The 17,682-nt window shown below is 31.8% G+C and overlaps 3 protein-coding genes across 3 annotated transcripts; 2 read left to right on the top strand and 1 right to left on the bottom strand.

The window, feature by feature from the left end:
• Window positions 1-4,095: 4,095 nt before the first annotated feature.
• LOC123013466 (la protein homolog) lies at window positions 4,096-5,641 on the bottom strand. The gene is made up of 2 exons (XM_044411985.1): window positions 5,201-5,641; window positions 4,096-5,145 (listed from the first exon to the last, which is right to left on the bottom strand). Exons 1-2 carry the CDS (start codon window positions 5,511-5,513, stop codon window positions 4,436-4,438), a joined length of 1,023 nt encoding a protein of 340 aa, XP_044267920.1. The 5' UTR covers window positions 5,514-5,641; the 3' UTR covers window positions 4,096-4,435.
• Window positions 5,642-5,823: 182 nt separating this feature from the next.
• LOC123013468 (translationally-controlled tumor protein homolog) lies at window positions 5,824-7,121 on the top strand. The gene is made up of 3 exons (XM_044411987.1): window positions 5,824-5,983; window positions 6,189-6,447; window positions 6,640-7,121. The coding sequence occupies exons 1-3, from the start codon at window positions 5,956-5,958 to the stop codon at window positions 6,869-6,871; spliced, it is 519 nt and encodes a 172-aa protein (XP_044267922.1). The 5' UTR covers window positions 5,824-5,955; the 3' UTR covers window positions 6,872-7,121.
• Window positions 7,122-7,310: 189 nt separating this feature from the next.
• On the top strand, window positions 7,311-17,499 carry LOC123013465 (protein spire). Its single transcript, XM_044411984.1, has 2 exons — window positions 7,311-8,461; window positions 14,503-17,499. Exons 1-2 carry the CDS (start codon window positions 7,401-7,403, stop codon window positions 15,557-15,559), a joined length of 2,118 nt encoding a protein of 705 aa, XP_044267919.1. The 5' UTR covers window positions 7,311-7,400; the 3' UTR covers window positions 15,560-17,499.
• The last annotated feature ends 183 nt before the right edge of the window (window positions 17,500-17,682 follow it).

The following is a 17,682-nucleotide window of genomic DNA, read 5'->3' as shown; positions in this document are numbered from 1 at the left end:
ACTTATTTTTATTGCATTTTTGAATTCTGCTCTTCAAACTGTGTAAAATGTACTTTAATTATTAGTACTTATTTGTCATAGTTTTTAAAATATATCAATTTTTTGGTCAAAATTTTCATCAGTTTCCAAAGCCTACATGATACCATACAAATTTAAAAAAACTGTAAGAGATGGATATAGGACATGTTGATAAAAGTCCTTCTATAAATCGATGTACTTTCAATTGCCGTTGAGAAAATAGGGTTATTTCAACTTTTCGAACCTTTGGTTATCGAATGCAAAAAAAATATTCACTTATCGCAAAAGGTTCAAGAGCTGTAATGTCCTGAATAAACCCCTACAACTGAAAATTTTGACCAAAAATTTTACATATGTCAAAAACTATGACAGATAAGTACTAACAACTAAGTACATTTTACTTAGTTTAAAGAGGAGAATTCAAAAATGCAATAAAAATAAGTGGTTACCATTTAAAATTTCAAAGTTGGCGCCAATTTCTCGTAGTTTCGGAAATTCAGCCATTTTGAAAATAAGTTAGTTGAACTCAGACTGATCGATCTGGGTTGTGTACAAAATTTCAAATTTCTATCTGCATTAGAAGTTAAAAAGTAGGCCCTAAAAAATGTAAAAAATGTAGGCCCTAAAAGAATCACCTTGTATTTATGAAAGCATTTCTCTAATAAATGGATTTGAAACAAAGCACTTCAATAAAATAGTTATTTTTGTTACCTAACAGTATCGTTACAGATATGTATATGAAAATTATTACAATCAGGGGCGGACTGGCCAGGGGTGCCACAGCACCCCGGGCCCTCCAGTCTTACGGGCCCCCATTTATGGTAGGCTTATTATGTAAAGAGCTCATTGAAATAATATCAATAATTTTAAATTTGTAAACAAACTTGCATAGAGCTAATCCATGAAGTGCTGAATTGCGTTTTTCGCAGAGGCTAAGTTTGAAGGAATTAAAAAATTGCCATTATAACAAATAAAACTATAATTTCAATAATTTTAGCTCAATTTTGTTTATAAGGTCTTACACGCATGTAAGAAAAATTCCACGTGGATTTATACAAATGATTCAAAAATTCGTGTCATAATTTTAATCACGAATACTCCTCTACAAATGAGCATAGATAACACAGTATTCATTCATCCAACTCATCAAGCAATAGAAAATACAGCTTTTATAATCATCAAGAAATAAACAAATGTTCCTTTGTATTTTATGAAATTAACATTAAATGTGACAGCGATGTCATTCGTAGTGGATTGTTTCCAAGGTACGCAAATTTTGATTTTGCAGTGCGTTTTAGAATTTAGTTTAAACTGGAATAACTCGAGAACGGTACATTTGGCGATATGAAACAACTTTTTTTTGTAAAAAAAATTATTGGGCTTTTAATTTTTGTTGTCAAAAACAGAAATTAATAAGCCGAAAAGAAGTTTTGATACAAAAACTGGGAGGACCTATTGCTACCGGAAATGTATAGCTTCTACAAGACTTCCGTTTACACCAAATCAAAGAGTGTCTTTTTGTATTTGTATTGTTGTAATTTTAATAAATTTTTTTTTAGTTATTAGTGGGCATAAATAATGGAAAAATCTAAATATAAGTATAAATTTGGTGCACAGAAACAAATAAAAAACAAAAATTAAAAGCCTCTGAAGACGTTCATCTAAAAACTTTATTTTCGTTTATTAAACCATCACGTCCCAATCTCAATAGAGGAAACAAACTCCTTCAAAAAAAAAATTACTACATTAAGTGACAAGTAGTTTTTATACATATTTTTATTGTATTGTATATTGGGCCCTCATTTCAACTTAGCACCCCATATAAAAATTTGCCAGTCCGCCCCTGATTACAATGTTGATATAAAAATTAATAAAGAGAAAAACTCATTCGACCAATGAAGTGGAGGGAGTTTACTCCCGTTTACGCCCGAGTAAATTACTGTACTCTCACACAAATAAAGATTCCATGACCAGCTCAGGGTCAGATTACACCGGTTGCAACCTAGGGGTGCCAGTAGAATGAAAGAAGAAAAAAAGTTTTTGTAATAAATTAAAAATTATAAAACCACGGGTAAAACAAAAAAATGTAAAAGTAAATCACTATAGTAGTCTTAATTACAACTTTGGTATATCGTATAAATGTCGAGAAAAAATATAAATTAAGTAATACCATTGATTAACCATATTCCATTACCCACAATAGGGTTAATCAATGGGAGTACCCAAATCATAATTTTGAATAAAAATAAAAAGCAAAATGTCTTAGTAAAATGGCAACAGAGAATCAATTTTTGGAAAAATGCTAATGATGGTGGAGAACACTGAGAAGCAGCAAAGTTTTTATTTTTATTCTTAAATTTAATGTTACCTCATTAAAAACTTTCTTAGATGCCCATTAAGACAAGAAAAACTTGTTGAATCTTTTTTTTTTGAGTCTCGTTTTGGTATAAATTAATTCCAATTATACCAGGTGAATAAAAAGTATGGAACCAAACGTTTTTTGCTTAAAGTATTTATTTTTGAAAAACTAATTGATGAATGAAAATATACTATAAAAATCTGATGTTATCAAGAATAAAAATTTTCGATTTTTTTTTGTTCTACAAATTTTTTTATTTTTTTAAATGACAACCCACAATAAACTAATTTTTCTCATGAAGGTTATGATCTAAGAATTACAACTATCTACTTTATATTTATTTTTTTTAATACTTTTTTTACATAAATTGCAATTTTGACAAAAAAAATTGCAAAACTCAAAAACAAAACAAAATTTCGTTCTCAAAATACCATTACAATTTTTTTATATTACTTTAATTTATATTAATTTTTAATTTCTGGAGGCAAATAATTAAAAAAAAAACGCTTGGTTGTAATGGTAAAACTTGTTAGTTCGTAATTTTCTAATTTTTATAAAAAATATGTTAGTAAGAAGTAGAGGCGTCGTCTAAGATTAGCCTAGGGGTTTCCAAAAGTGCTCTGGAGCACTTTTATGAAAATAATTTTATAAAACTAGGAAACATTAACTTGGGTTTTAAATATTGTCGGTAAAATGTGTTTCATATACCGGGTGGGGCATCGGTTACGCGCACTTGATAAATCGCGACTTCAAATTAATTAAAACTGGCGATATTTCATATACCTAACTAATTATAGATAGGGTATAATTTGAAAATTTTTCTATTTTTTTTTGGATAATAAGTGAGTCCGTAACAGTTTTGTGTGTTTTATGAATACTTCCTGTTAATTTACCTATAAAGTTTTTACACTAAATGAATCTGTACCTGTTGGCGCATCAAACTTTAATATCACAATTTCAAATTTTGACTTGGTTAGCCAAATAATCGCTTTTTTTTTATTTAAACACAAACCAGACCCATGATTTATGACAAAATGGAATAATTTGCCAACAAAAGAATCATTTACTGGTAGCCGACCGCTTTGAAAGGTCTTTTTGTTGTAAACCTTGGAATCTTACCCCAAATGCACCCCATTGTCACCTAAATTTACGATGGCATAAGTAGCAGGTCATAAATAAAAATGATTTTCAAAGTTAAGATGGAAAATTGCGTTTAATTCAAAATCTAATTGGTATTTTTTTTTCTCATTTTGTAAAACATTGTAGGAAGTGAATCTGCGTAGGTCAGTATAAAAATTAGAATTAAATTTTTTGGGAGAAAACTATATTTTTTTTTGGCTTTGTTTGTGAATGAAAAATTACCAAAAAATTAGAGAATGTACCTTACTAATGCCCAGGTCAGTGTGAAAAAATTCAACAATTTTATTTAATTAGAAGTGGGGATTTTCTTTTTGGGCGTAACGGATGCCCCACCCGGTATAAAAATTTCCAAAAAAAAATTATTGAATTTTTTTATTGCAAACATATTGTGCGATAAGTGTGTTTATTTTGTGTTTAATATTTTTATGGTAAATTATTATTGTTAGTATGAATAGACCACGTTTATACTTTTTTAATGCAGATGTGTGTAAATATGCTTGTGTATTTTTTGCCATGACATAAAGTGTTATTTTTTATACAGTTTTGATGTAATTGGAACATTCTGAGTAAACATTATATTGAGTAAAAAATAGAATAAGAGATTTTTTATTCAGATAAACATTAGTCACATAAAGTCATAAATGTTGCTACAACACCTTAAGATTTTACAAATTTCGAGTAAAAATGTACACCTTGGGACTTAAATTAATCAAATATACCTCATATACATTAAAACTGGAGAAATACGTCAATTATATAAAGATTAATTCGGTAAAAAAACGATACTTCCAAAAACTTGTTACAAGTCAACGCCTAATAACATAATTCAATTATTGTAACACCCAATAAAAATAACAAACACTTTTCATTATTAAACGAAATCTCATATCCTAATAAGTAACATTTTTAACAACAGAATTACTCTGTTTTCTTTGCTTTACCTTCTCTCCCATTTTGAAATTGTCCCTTCCTCTTTCTACCTTTTCCAAACTTGGCCTTCTCCCTCATTTTTGTAACAGCTTCTGCAGTCTTCTTCAAATATTCCTCCTCTTCACTTCCTTCCAACGCCTTAAGTTTTAACTTTACATCACCAACTTCCAATTCACCATCTGTTAGTTTCTTTAAAAATTCCACAGCGGCATTTTCTGCTGAACATCGAAAGTATCCTTCAAGATCCCCTTTACTGAAGTCCACATATGAAATTGTGACGCTATCATCAACTTCTTTCACCTTTTCTTTAATTTCTTCACGTGTCAGCGACTTGCCTTCAGGGATATTTGAAAAATGAATAGTGGCCCCTTTAGGGTACTCAAGCTGCTTGGCTTTTTCATCAATTCTCGCTTGCTTTTTATCTTTTTTAGATTTGACGCGTTCCTCATACTGTTTTTTCTTCTCAACAAAGTAATCACTCTGCCATTTACGGATCAGTTCAGTGTCTTTATATTTAACACTTTCAAGTTCAATAAATTTCTTGCAGGCGTCCTTGTCCTTGAAAATTATAAAACAAGACCCTTTGAATGTGTGATCTTTATTACACCGGCGATTGCACGAATCTATGGGGCCATACTGATCCATAAAGGTGATTATGTCGTTCAAAGGTTCTTCCAAAGGGAAACCTTTAGCATAGGCTGTAACCAATTCCTATTATTCCACTAAAAACAACAAATTGTATTATTAGCCTACCTGTGCGTTCCACTAACTCCTTTTTTCGAGCATCATTCAATTCTGGCAAAGGCAAATCCGGATTTCTTCGTATTTTCTTCCTGTCTTCACTGAGCTCAACCAAACCATTTTCGGCCTTTTCCACAGCTGCTGCTATCACTTCAGGGTCTTCAGAAAGACTGGCAAGTCTTTTGAAAGTTAATAATACATCAAGAGTTATCCAACCTTCATCTTCTTTCAGTTTTTCTTGCATGAATTTATCACGTGGTAAATTGATGTCTCCAAAGTAATATTCGATTTGCCGAATTATTTTATTATCCAATTCCGACCCCATTGTCTTGCTTTTCAATTTAATAATGCTTTATAAACCTTAAATTATAACAGCACGTGGTCATTTATTAAAACGTGTAGAATTAAACAAATGTTTGACAAGTGAACGATTTATTTGACATCTAAATATTGCCAACAATTCGACGCGTTTTTGTCAAATTCCCTAGAATATTACTTTTATCACAGCCTTTATACTGTTGTTATATTATTATTTCAATTACTTTGGGATACTTATTATTTCTATTTGCAATATCCCAACTGAGGGAAAAAAATAATGCGTGATTTTTTTTTAACGTAAATGAAAATTTTCGGTCAAATGCAAATGCGCGCGCATGTGATGTGTAATTTGAATCTGTCAAAGAAACTTTCGACCTTTTTTGCTGCGTTCTTGTAGCGGACGGGTCGTTTTTAGTTTTCTCAAAAGAAACTACAGCAATCCCTTCAAAATGAGAATTTACAAGGATATTTTTACCGGTAAGTAGTGCTTTTCTCAATTTTCTTGTTAATATTTTTGTAAAATGGTGACGTTTTATGCAAAAATTTAACCTTTAAATATCCATCTGTCAATTTGGTGACACTAGAAATTCCTCTTATTTTACAGTTAATACAAAAAATTCGAGGAATCTGAGATTAATTGGAATGTAATAAGGTTTCCGATATAATTATGAAATACTTTTAGGTGATGAGATGTTCTCTGACACTTACAAAATAAAACTAGTTGATGAAGTCGTTTATGAAGTTTACGGTAAATTAGTCCAACGGAAGGAAGGAGATATCCAGCTGGATGGAGCTAACCCGTCTGCTGAGGATCAAGACGAAGGCACAGACGAAAATGTCCAAACAGGCGTCGACATTGTTTTAAATCATAGATTATGTGAAACCTATGCATTTAGTGATAAGAAGTCATACACCGCGTACCTTAAAGACTACATGAAAAAGTGAGTACATTTCCATTTCCTTCTAGCACGTACTAATACTGGGTGCTTCAATTCAGTGTGGCATTCAGAGCAATTCATGCAAAATTATTGAGGAACTGTATGGTGTGCTTGAGATTGTGTAAGCATGTTATTACAGTGTCTTCAACATTTTATTAAAAAGGAGAATATTGTTAATTTGGTGTTTGTTTCCAGATTGGTAGCTAAATTGGAAGAGAAATCTCCTGACCAAGTAGAAGTGTTCAAGACCAACATGAACAAAGTGATGAAGGACATTTTGGGGAGGTTTAAAGAGCTCCAATTTTTCACTGGAGAATCCATGGAGATTGATGGAATGGTTGGATTGATGGAATATAGAGAAATTGATGGGAATTCTGTACCAGTAATGATGTTTTTCAAACATGGCCTGGAAGAAGAGAAATTTTAGTTTTGTTTAATTTTTTTTTTTTGTTATATACCATTTTATTTATATTCCATTGAGATTGTCTTCAGATTTTAACATGATTCAAACAATGATTTGCTTTCGAAATTCTAACTGTAAAAGGAATCCTTTGTGAGGGAAACAATTATTATTTATACTCATAAGGAAATTGAAATAAATGATTACTTCCAAGTATTTTTTTTGAACATTGGATGTAACAAATACTGTAATTCCAAATGCATTTTTTACGATCTAATATGGAATTTTTATTAACATCCCATTTCCAATTTTTCCGTAATTAAGAAGTTTTTTTTATTGTAAATTGTCTATCGCGAAGCTTCTTAGTGATTTAAATGGATTTAGGTTGGTAGGTTGTTGACTGCGCATGCGCACATCAGTCAATCGATAATTTTTGATGTGTGGGTGCTTCTGTCATTTTCAAGGTCTCAGCATTGATTTTATTTAGGTTAAGACAGTTCTCAAATGCTCCACGAGTGGGCAAGTCGGTGTTTGTGTCCGCAAGAAATAAACAAACATGTCACCAAAAGCCAAGTGTAAAGTGAATTCGGATGGTAGTGTTTGTTTGGAAGATATTCTCAATTCCTTTAATTCTTCAATCCGCGAAGAACACGCTTGGGCCCTATGTTACCAATGTGCAAAGTATTACAGCGAGTGTGTTTCATCTCGAAAACAAAACGTTCACATAGTCACAGAAGTCCGTCATGTGTATTTGCAGACTGACGGAAACGTTCACGAAAACACGATTAAACCCAGAGATAGCCCCAGAAAGCTTCTGCGATGCGAGAAAGACGTGATTTCGGGCCTGGGGGTGGTAATATACATAGCCCTCGACCAGGGGAGTCAGAACGATGAGGAGAGGGTTATAAGTCAGGATCTTGAGCAACTTATAAGTGATATGATCTCAGATGAATTGAACAGTTCGGAGCAAACCCATCATGAAACGGATGATGAGGGGATCGAGCGGGACTCGGAGGAGGCCGAAGAGGAGCCCGGGACGTCCAAAACACAGCCCCACATGACTTTACAGGAAGTCATTCGGCGGTGCGAAAACCATTTGGGGACCTTGACCAAAACCCAGACCGAAGCTCACTACAAGGCCGTAGTACGGGCTTTGGTAGCAGAAGCTCTAGAATTAGCAACATTTTTAGAAAAAGTAGCACAAGGCAGTTTGAATTTGCCGACAGATAGCTCAAAACTCTCAAATTTGGACCAGTTGAAGTTCTCTGATTGGGCCAAGTTTTGGGTGCAGGTGATGGGGGAGCTCAGGATGGGCGTGAAGTTAAGGAAGGTTCATTACAGTAGGGCTCCCATCGAATACGAACTCACTCCCTATGAAATACTCATGAAAGATATTAGATCGTGTAGATATAAGTTAAGGAGAATTATGGTTAATGGAGATGTTCCATCTAGGGTTACTAAGGATGCTCATGCTATTATTTTGGAATTTATCAGGTCTAGACCGCCTTTGAAAAAAGTATCTGATAGGAAATTGCCCCCTCAATCGCGCACACTTACTCCAAGGGAACAGTTACTCAACTCGATCAAAAAGGGCCGGAAGTTGAGACCGACTCCAAGGTATTTTTGCTTTTTTTGGATTTAAAAGTGAATTGAAAGTTGATGTAATTATGATGTAATAGAAAAGTTTAATGAGTTTCTCTTTATTACTGTTATTCATTATTTCATCGTGTAATAAAATTAAAAAAATGCTCTAATTTTTTAAGAGGCGTGAAAGGTTGATTTTGGAATTTACGATACATAATCCTGCTATTATATTTTAAACACTTACTTTTATCTCGAGTAACGGTTAATTAAATTAAGGCATGAAATATTCAATTATTACTTATGTACTCGTAGCAGTGTTTCCGATTTAACGCACAACAGGTGTTTTCTTCTTTAAATGCAAAATTGAAAAGAATCGAGGAAATTACTTAATAACAATTCAATGTGTATTACTTTAATTTATAGTATTTCGTCAAAACTATTCGTTTTTATTTACTTCATAATAATTTATTTTTGTTTGGTTTTTATTAAGGAGGCGCGTTATCAATACGGCACGCTTCCAGTGTTGAGTAATACTTATTGGCTTTTAAGTAAATGTAAACACAAAAACAAGTAATTTTGCCATACAAAGTTTCTCTTTAAAACAAATCAAGATTGTTTGTTTTTCTTTTCTTAACCATCTGCATCAAACGCTATGGGAAGCATTCAAAACATGTTTTTTACACTTTTTACAACTAATTATAAATTAGGAGAAAGGATAATTCTTCTTAATCGCAACACACAACCAATGGTAAGGGTGCGCCAGAACTCGCGTCCCAGAGAAAAATACCATATAACGTAAGATACCAGGAACATGGAAAACATGTTATCTATGGAAAAAATTCTATCTATAAAAATTTCGAACTTATGAGAGTTTAAATTTTGCACTTTGACTCTAATTATTTTTGTTGAAAAAATACTTTTCCAAGTTTTTTTGCTACAGGCAATTAGAAGAAGAAACAAGGAAGCTGTATCCTAAATTGTAACTCTGTTCAATGTTATTTGGCAAAATTTTTGTATCTTTACTAAATAATTGTAAAAAAACATATACAAGGTCATCAGTATCATTAAATAGACATAAAAAATGTCAAATGTCAAAAAATATATGTCAAAATTTTTTGACATAGAATTTTTCAAACATTTTTTTTATGTTCTTTGTATCTTACTTGAAATTTTTCTCTGGGGCGCGAGTTCTGGCGCACTCTGTACTGATATATTAAATTAACTTTGAATTTTTATAACACAAGAAAATCCACTCGTCATACAATACAAACTTTACTGTTTTACATATTTGTGCATTTTTTAATATTATTTACATTTTTTTTCCATAAAACCTAGGTGAACAATTATTTCATACAATACTATTTGTTATCATTTATTTTTGTGACGTTATTAATTATTGTTACAGATATCATTCCCAAACCTTATGTTGGTTTGAAACGGCTACAGATTAAATAAATTAATCAATGAAAAATAAAAATAGATGTACTTAGACCGAGCTTTTATCTTTTATCGTATGAAATGAACATGCATAATTTTTTAGTATTCTTTTAGTATGGTTCGAATAAAGCCAAGTATCAGGAAATCCAAATATCAGGATGTTAATTTGAACATTTACATTTTCAATATTGTATTTAATGTCATTTTTTATGTTTCATAATAAATTATGAACATCATTTTATGTCCAATTTAATTAAAAACATTGGTTTATTTATACCATAAGCTCTTATTTACCTATTATTAACTTAACTAATCAATAATGAACCATTTCGGAAAGCTGTCTGTTTCTAATTGTTACAAACAAGTTATCTCACGTGAAAGTCATGATGGGTTTTAGTGATTAATTTCTACAATAGATTTTTCTGTGAATTGTTTATGAAGAAATATTTGTAAATAAAACAATAGTTATTTTTTATAATGTTATGGAACCATTGTTAAATGGTTAAATTTTACTACATCCCTTTATCTGCAACACTGCAATATTGGAGTGGTTTTTAAATTTAATTTTTAAGTAACTACCTACATATTGGTAGATGTAGAGTAGGTGTAGAGATTTTTTTGTGTTCTAGTTTATAAGTTAATCAATCTTCTGCTTTAGAGTAAATAAAGGCGCTTTTTATTTTAATAGGACTACTTTGTAATAAATAATACTCAAAAAAGCCCCCGAATTTCTCAGTTTGAAATAATTATCAGCAAAAACATAGTTGTATGTATTGTCAATATTATAACCAATTATGAAAAAATATCAAGTTTTGATTAAACTGTTTACTTTGTATTCCATTTTCATATTTTTTTTCTTTCAATTTCATAAATTACTTTTTTCTTTTACAAAACCTTATTACATAAACAATGATTTGAATCAATTTCGTAGAAACAGAGATTGCTTTAGATGTACATCATAATATAAGGTGATAATAACTAATTTCAAGTACTATACTACGTGACTGCTTCATATTATAAATTATAACGTACCTACTTTTACTTTAATTTTTATAATATGATATAAGTAAAAATGAAAATTATACTAATATCGGTTACATAAAACTTTTTTAATTTATTTTTTTTTCCTACGACTTTAACAGAAAGTAAGTTTTTCTATCCTAATTTAACCCTCTCAGAGAGGCAAAATTTTATTTCTCTCACAGAAACGGAAAAAAATATGCTGCTAGATTTAATGGCAATACTGGGATATCGAGAGAAATTTTTAATTGTGTATTTTCCTCCGTTGGTAGTTACAGTTGGAGAAAAAATACTTTGGTCGTCAATGTCACTTGAGTGACATTAATTTGTAAAGCATGCTTTAGGACTGTTAACCTTATTTTTAGCTACTGTCAATCATAGTTGACAAGTTGTATGTACATACAGGGTGATTCAGATAAGATAATGAGCCCGACGTTCTGGCGATGCAACCCAAAAAACAAATTTCATTTACGTCTTGATCTAATTTTAATTACGATTTGCATTTGCAATCAAAGTTATCTTATGTTGCTCTGACAGTGCTTTGACAAGCAATTTATGATTTATAAATAAACTGTTTGCCTACCTTTAATGTTTTATTCTTTCATACATTTTGTGTTGGGTTTACATCGAAAAGACTTTTCTAATTTCTCTATCATTCCGCGAGAACTGAATGGCACTAATGTCAGAGTGACATAAGATGATAACTTGGATTCAACTTGCAAATCCTAATTTAAATTGGATCAAAGGCGTAAATGAAATTTGTTTTTGGGTTGCATCGCCAGTTCGTCAGGCTCATTATCTTATCTGAATCGCCCTGTATTTTTGATAGGAAAATATAACAGCTGTCATTAATTTGAAATTGTCATTCATTTTAACGTTAAAGCTTGAATTACATTAAAGTGTCAGAAAAGTGACGACCAAAGTATTTTGTCTCCAACTGTACAATAACTTCCAGGAGGAATCACATTTTCTTTCCTTGTAGTACAATTAACTATTTCACCGATGAAGTAATTAGTAGATAATACGAGTATATCGCTGTCTCGATAAAACAATAACCCAATTGCTTTATCAAATGGTCCTTTTAATTTGGGTTTGTATCATTTAAAACTACGTTCAGTTGCGGAATTAAAATTTTGGGCAGTATTGTCATTTTTACAATGTAAACTCTAAAATAACCTTTACACTAATAACCTCATTTTTTACTCATGTCATGTTTATGTCATTTTGACTTAAAAAATAGCGTCACTGACAGAAAACTTTAATTGTCAAATGTCAGTCATGATGACAGTAAAAGGTAGTTTACAGTGAACATTTTGAAGTGACAGAAAAATACTGCCCGAAATTTTAATTCCGGAACTGTACAACGTGAACCGAAAGTAACGCACAAAATTCATATTTTTGTTATGGGTCATTTTTCAAAAAAATCTTCCAACTGGTCGATTGTATTTTTATAAATGCCACATTTTGATAGTGTTTCATAGTCGTCACCAGGAATATTTGAGATTGACGTATGCAAAGCTTTATTGAGGATTAAGCAGCCTTGCGGTCGGCCGTAATAATTTTTCACTGCTGGTGGTACTAACCTGAAGATATACAAAAGAGCCGTATTCAGGAATTTTCGTGGAGACTTTTAATTTATTACAGGCAAACATTTAGGAATTTATATATTAATTTAGTATTAAAGTTATAATGCAGATTTGTAAAGAAACAATCTCAAAATATAGCTGAATATTAAAATTATTTTTTTTTTTTTGATGAAAGCCCAAAAACAAATTTCTGTTACGGACCATCTCTTCCTACAAACCTTTGAAACGTGCCTGTCCTAAGAAATGCAGATTTGTTTATGGCATCTCTACCGCAAGCCCCATGAACCACCGTGGGGGGTAATCGTCTATAATGAGTCTCAAATATTGTTGGTACCAACTATAACATTTATGACGTTATTGGATTTTGAGTAATCACATCATCGTTAATTTTTTTAAACGGCAACCAACAATTTTGTTGACTGTTTTTGGTAATAGGTCCATTCTTCTATTCTTTTAAAAGAAAATATAACCAAAAACAGTAAACAAAAATATTGGTTGCCATTTAAAAAAAATCGGATGACGTTGTTACTCAAAAATCTTTGACGTTATAAATAATATTTATAATAATGTAAACCACGCTGATATTACAGTCAATTTTTTTTTCATTTGCTGGTGGGGTAGTGTGAATCAAAAACATGACAAAAAAAGACATGTTTTGGACATTTGACAGCTTCTGACATTTTGTACCAAAGTCAAAAATTAAAGCCTCTCACTGGCATTAGGATTTTTATAGGACTTGAATTACGATTGTTATGATGTTATAGAGGGTATAAATATTAGCCTCAAAACAGTTTTCCCCTTTAAAAATTAAATTACAAATGACCTACGTGACCCTAAGACACACTTTTGACGTGTCACTAGCTCTGCGTTACTTTAATCGCATTGTTAAAGTGAGATAAATAGCGCGACCGACCTTACGCAAATACGTAGCGAGAGAGCAACAAGGCTGTTTACAAATGTTGAAAAGAGATAACAATACAACAAAACAAAAAAAAAACAAATACACGTCTTTCGAATTATTAATTGATCCTCACGTATAAATAAAAAAACGGACTTTATTTACAAAAATAAAATCGACCTGTTCGAGGATAAAAAACAATGACCCATAAAATTGTGAATTTTGTGCGCTACTTTTGGTTCACCTTGTATTTACACTTTAGGCTAAAAAAATTTATCCAAGATAAAATATTTTTACCAAAAGGCCACAAATACTAGATCCTAGGCTATGCAAGTCAATGAAAATAAGGAAAACAGAAAAAGAATGGGAAAAAAATAGCGTTTTATTGATTTCAAATTTGTTTACATTGAAAAAAGTTATTACATTTATTTATTACTTTCTGTTCCACTTTTGTATTTTTTTTATTTGAATGTAATTGAACTCTTCTCTGACAAATTTTTGTTACGAGTAATATTGCGACATTGGTGCATACTTACATCTTAGCCCCTAACAAACAAAGCGCGCATCTTTCGCTTCCAGCTTTCAGCTATTTCAAGTTTTTAGGTATCCCTCCACTCTAATAGAGCGTCTTTCTCGGGCGGCAAATTTTGTCAAAGTGAAATGAATATTCGCGTTTCGTCAAAAACTAATTTTTTTTTCAATTTTTTGGTCGCATTCTATTCGTATCATCACAGTACATCTTTCCCCTAGGCGTTTTTTTAAATATTATGAATATTTGTATAAAATTTGAATAAAAAAAAAGTTAAATAATTTTTTTTCAAAAAAGTGTTACGTTGTCGAAAATTCTAAATGTCTTTAAAACTGAATTCAATTTAATAATCTTTCAACCCAAGTTTTTTTAAGACTTAGTAGCTGTACTGGATTAATTTTCTCAAGAGAAAATTTAAACATTAGCCATACACGATAAAACATTACTTATTTTGCAATTGATGAATTATTATCTTAAGGTCGTTTGAGATTTTTGATAGAATCTTTTGAATTTACGACAGTTTTATTTAATTACCGATTATAATCATCATAGCATCGATATTATCAAATTACCCATAATAAACAAACTTGTTTTGATTTTACAGATCTCCATACATGTTATCAGAACCAAAGCAACAAACCAAAGAAGATTCCTCAAAACCAAATCGAAGACTAATCAAAGTCGACTTCAGCCAGTTCGAGGACGAGGACGACGATGAACCCATTGACAGTCCCGACTCGACCGGTCTGTGGTCAACTTCTGAATACCTCCAAATGTGTGATACAACTCTGGAAGCCTACGATCTCGCAACTCAAGACATAAATCGGCGCTCGACCATTCGCAGACACACCCTGGAGGTGTGCGACCCCAACGTGGGATGCTACTCGGTGCCCCAATCCCGGCCTTGCTCCCGCCAGTCCTGCAACAGCTCCGAGGCCGAATCGGTCCAACTTGAGCCCGAAGTGGCCAAAGCGATGCAAGACGAACTCACCAATGCCCGTAGTTGGCAAGAGACCATATCCCTCGACGACAGACTCTCCCTAACCCTCTCCGAAATCGTGCACATACGAGCCGTCTTGACCAAAGCCGAATTGGAGGCTCTACCTGTGGAGGGCAGGGTGCGCCACGACGTAGAGTCACGCAAAGTCTGCTTCTTGTGTCTCAAAACACGGTTCGGGATCTTCGGCCCATGGGGGCAACGGTGCACTCTGTGCAAACGCACAGTTTGTACGAAATGCTGCTCCAAGATGAATATCCCCATGGAGCACTTTTCGAGCGTTCCGGTCGTGTTGCTGAGCCCCAGTATCATGTCTTCGCCGGAGACTGAAGCCAAAGAGGCGTTTTCGAAGGGTCTAGTCAATAAAATGATGGAAGGGGGCCCTCCGTCGGCCGACCATAGCCCCGAAACGAGCAGGCCGAGTTCGAGTATGGAGAGTAGTACAATAAGCGATCCAGGGTCGCTGGGGCGGTTCCGGGCGAAAGCGGTGGCGGCAGGGAGGGCTGCCAGAATGGTGGATAAGTTCAAGGCCTCGCAAATGGTGGTTTGTCACGATTGCAGGATGATGGTCTTGCAGATTATTAAGTCGGCGAGGGCGAATCGTTCGGCTATCAGAAATAAAACGCTACAAAGTCTCACTTTGAATTTATCTCCGGTATTTTAACACTGATATTGAATGGCTATCGAAACTCAGTAGTGATATTAGTTTTAACCTGAATCTTGTTGCATTTCAATGTTATATTCCTATTTCGTGCATTCCTATCTGTAAGTGGAAACTTTTAAATCCAGACCACGGAGTCTTAGAGGAAATTTTATTATATTTAAAAAAAAATAGCGGTTTTATTTTGGTAACTGTAATTTTATGTAAAAATCTATCTTCAGAGTTTAAAATATATGAAATGAATAAAGGCTATGTTAATTGCGGGGATTTCTATTCACCCTTCAAAAACAGGTGATGTCAAAAAAGTTGTTACAAAAGTAGTTTACCACAAATAATTAACAATCAAGCACTTGTTTAATTTTCTGTGAGTAATTTAAAGTCGTGTTTTTTTTTTAATGGAAATCAGCAAGTCAACATTTTGGTGGCAAAAATTTTGTTTGCTTTTTGTTTTTGTCCTTAAAAATTTTGTTAAAAAATTATGCTTACGTTTTGATATTGGAATGTTATCAAAATTTTGACTTTTATGAATCTTGTATCCTTGCTTGCTCTTTGAAAGCCCTTTAATCGACTACTTGAAGACAGACATCACAACCTAATGCCTAAAGACTTCCATGCTAGTAATATTGCATGTTTTAAGTTTTCCTTTAGTTTTAGTTTCAAAATTGTTACTTTTTCAACTCGTTCCTCAAAAAACTAATTTAATTGTGTTCTTTATCATTCATGTTTATTTTTTACTAAAACAAACCTGCATTACAAATTACATCTAAAATACATTTTAACGGTGGTGTTTTTGTGATTTTATGTGCACGCTTTTTGACTTCAAGTTTCGAAAATCTGATAACGGTACCCAATTTATCTCCGTTTTTGTGTTTTCGTCTCCAAATCTTGACCATTTTATTGCTGACGTTTAATGATATTGTTTTCAAATTAAATTAACAAGAAATTAGCAAGAAAGTACCTGTGGTAGTGACGTCACAAACAACAAAATTAAGGAACCTAATTAATAAGTTTATAAAATCAATAAATTATTACAATTGCAATTTCCAGATAAAAGAAGTATTAAAATCTAGTAAAAATAATAATGTCCCAAATGTAGTTTTAAAAATCGTTTTGACAAAATTTAAAATTAAATACAATAAAGAAGAAAAAATCAAAAATTATGTAGACGAACAATCGACAGGAAGTAAAAATTTTAAATTTTATAAAAAAATATTAATCATTTTTTTTAGGGAATTAAAAACGGCCATAAAAATTTGCTAAATAATGGCATTCAAGTGGAAAAATCATCGAAACAATGTATTTACGTAACTTTTTAATCATTATTGTTTTGAACTGGTGTTTTCTGGTTCGGGTCTAAGGGCCGAACCAGAACAACACCAGTTCATCAACTGGCCGCCGCAAGCCTTAACCAATTTATCATTATTGTTTTACTAATAACATTACTTTTAAGAAAAAATACCTAATCAAAAAAGTCATAAAAACAATATAATAATTAATTGTAAATATTATGTGAACGAAAATCATAGTACTTAAACTATATTAGTTTCAATTTCAATTTGTAGTTTTATTTTGAATTTAGTGGAATTGCTTCATTTATTAAAATTATCATGAATATGCGCAAGTGGTGCCAACGTAGTTGGTTCAAAAAAATGGGAGACGAAACACCTTTATTTAGCATTTTAAACAATTTTATTTTTAAGTTATTAATATTACTTCATTCTTCTGCTAACATAAAGAGAATATTATTGTCTTTGATTAATTTAATGAAGACAAACCAAAGAGATAAATTAGGTTTAAGTACAATTTCTCAATACTAAGTTTTATTGGCGAAAAAAAATATCATAATTTTAAAATTGATAAAAGATAAATTCAGTCTATAAACTGCCACACTTTTTACAAAGAGGTCGAAAAAGAATAAGACATGTTATAATTAAATATTTAATTTCGCCTATTTAATAATATTTTATTTTAATAAACTTTACGTATGTACATAATTATGTAGATTTAATTTCGTGTTTATTTTATATTGTTAATGTATCTTGTTTATTATGCATTTATTGTAACTGATTTTGTTTCTAATTATATTATTTTTATTAAATAAAATTTCTGTCCTGTTTTTTCTTTTG

The sequence above is a fragment of the Tribolium madens genome, unplaced genomic scaffold, assembly GCF_015345945.1.
Source record: "Tribolium madens isolate multiple individuals breed KSU strain unplaced genomic scaffold, Tmad_KSU_1.1 Scaffold_96;HRSCAF=242;Tcas5.2_LG5, whole genome shotgun sequence".
Lineage (NCBI taxonomy): Eukaryota > Metazoa > Arthropoda > Insecta > Coleoptera > Tenebrionidae > Tribolium > Tribolium madens.
The sequence above is the reverse complement of the archived record's forward strand: the minus strand, read 5'-3'. Positions and strand labels throughout refer to the sequence as shown.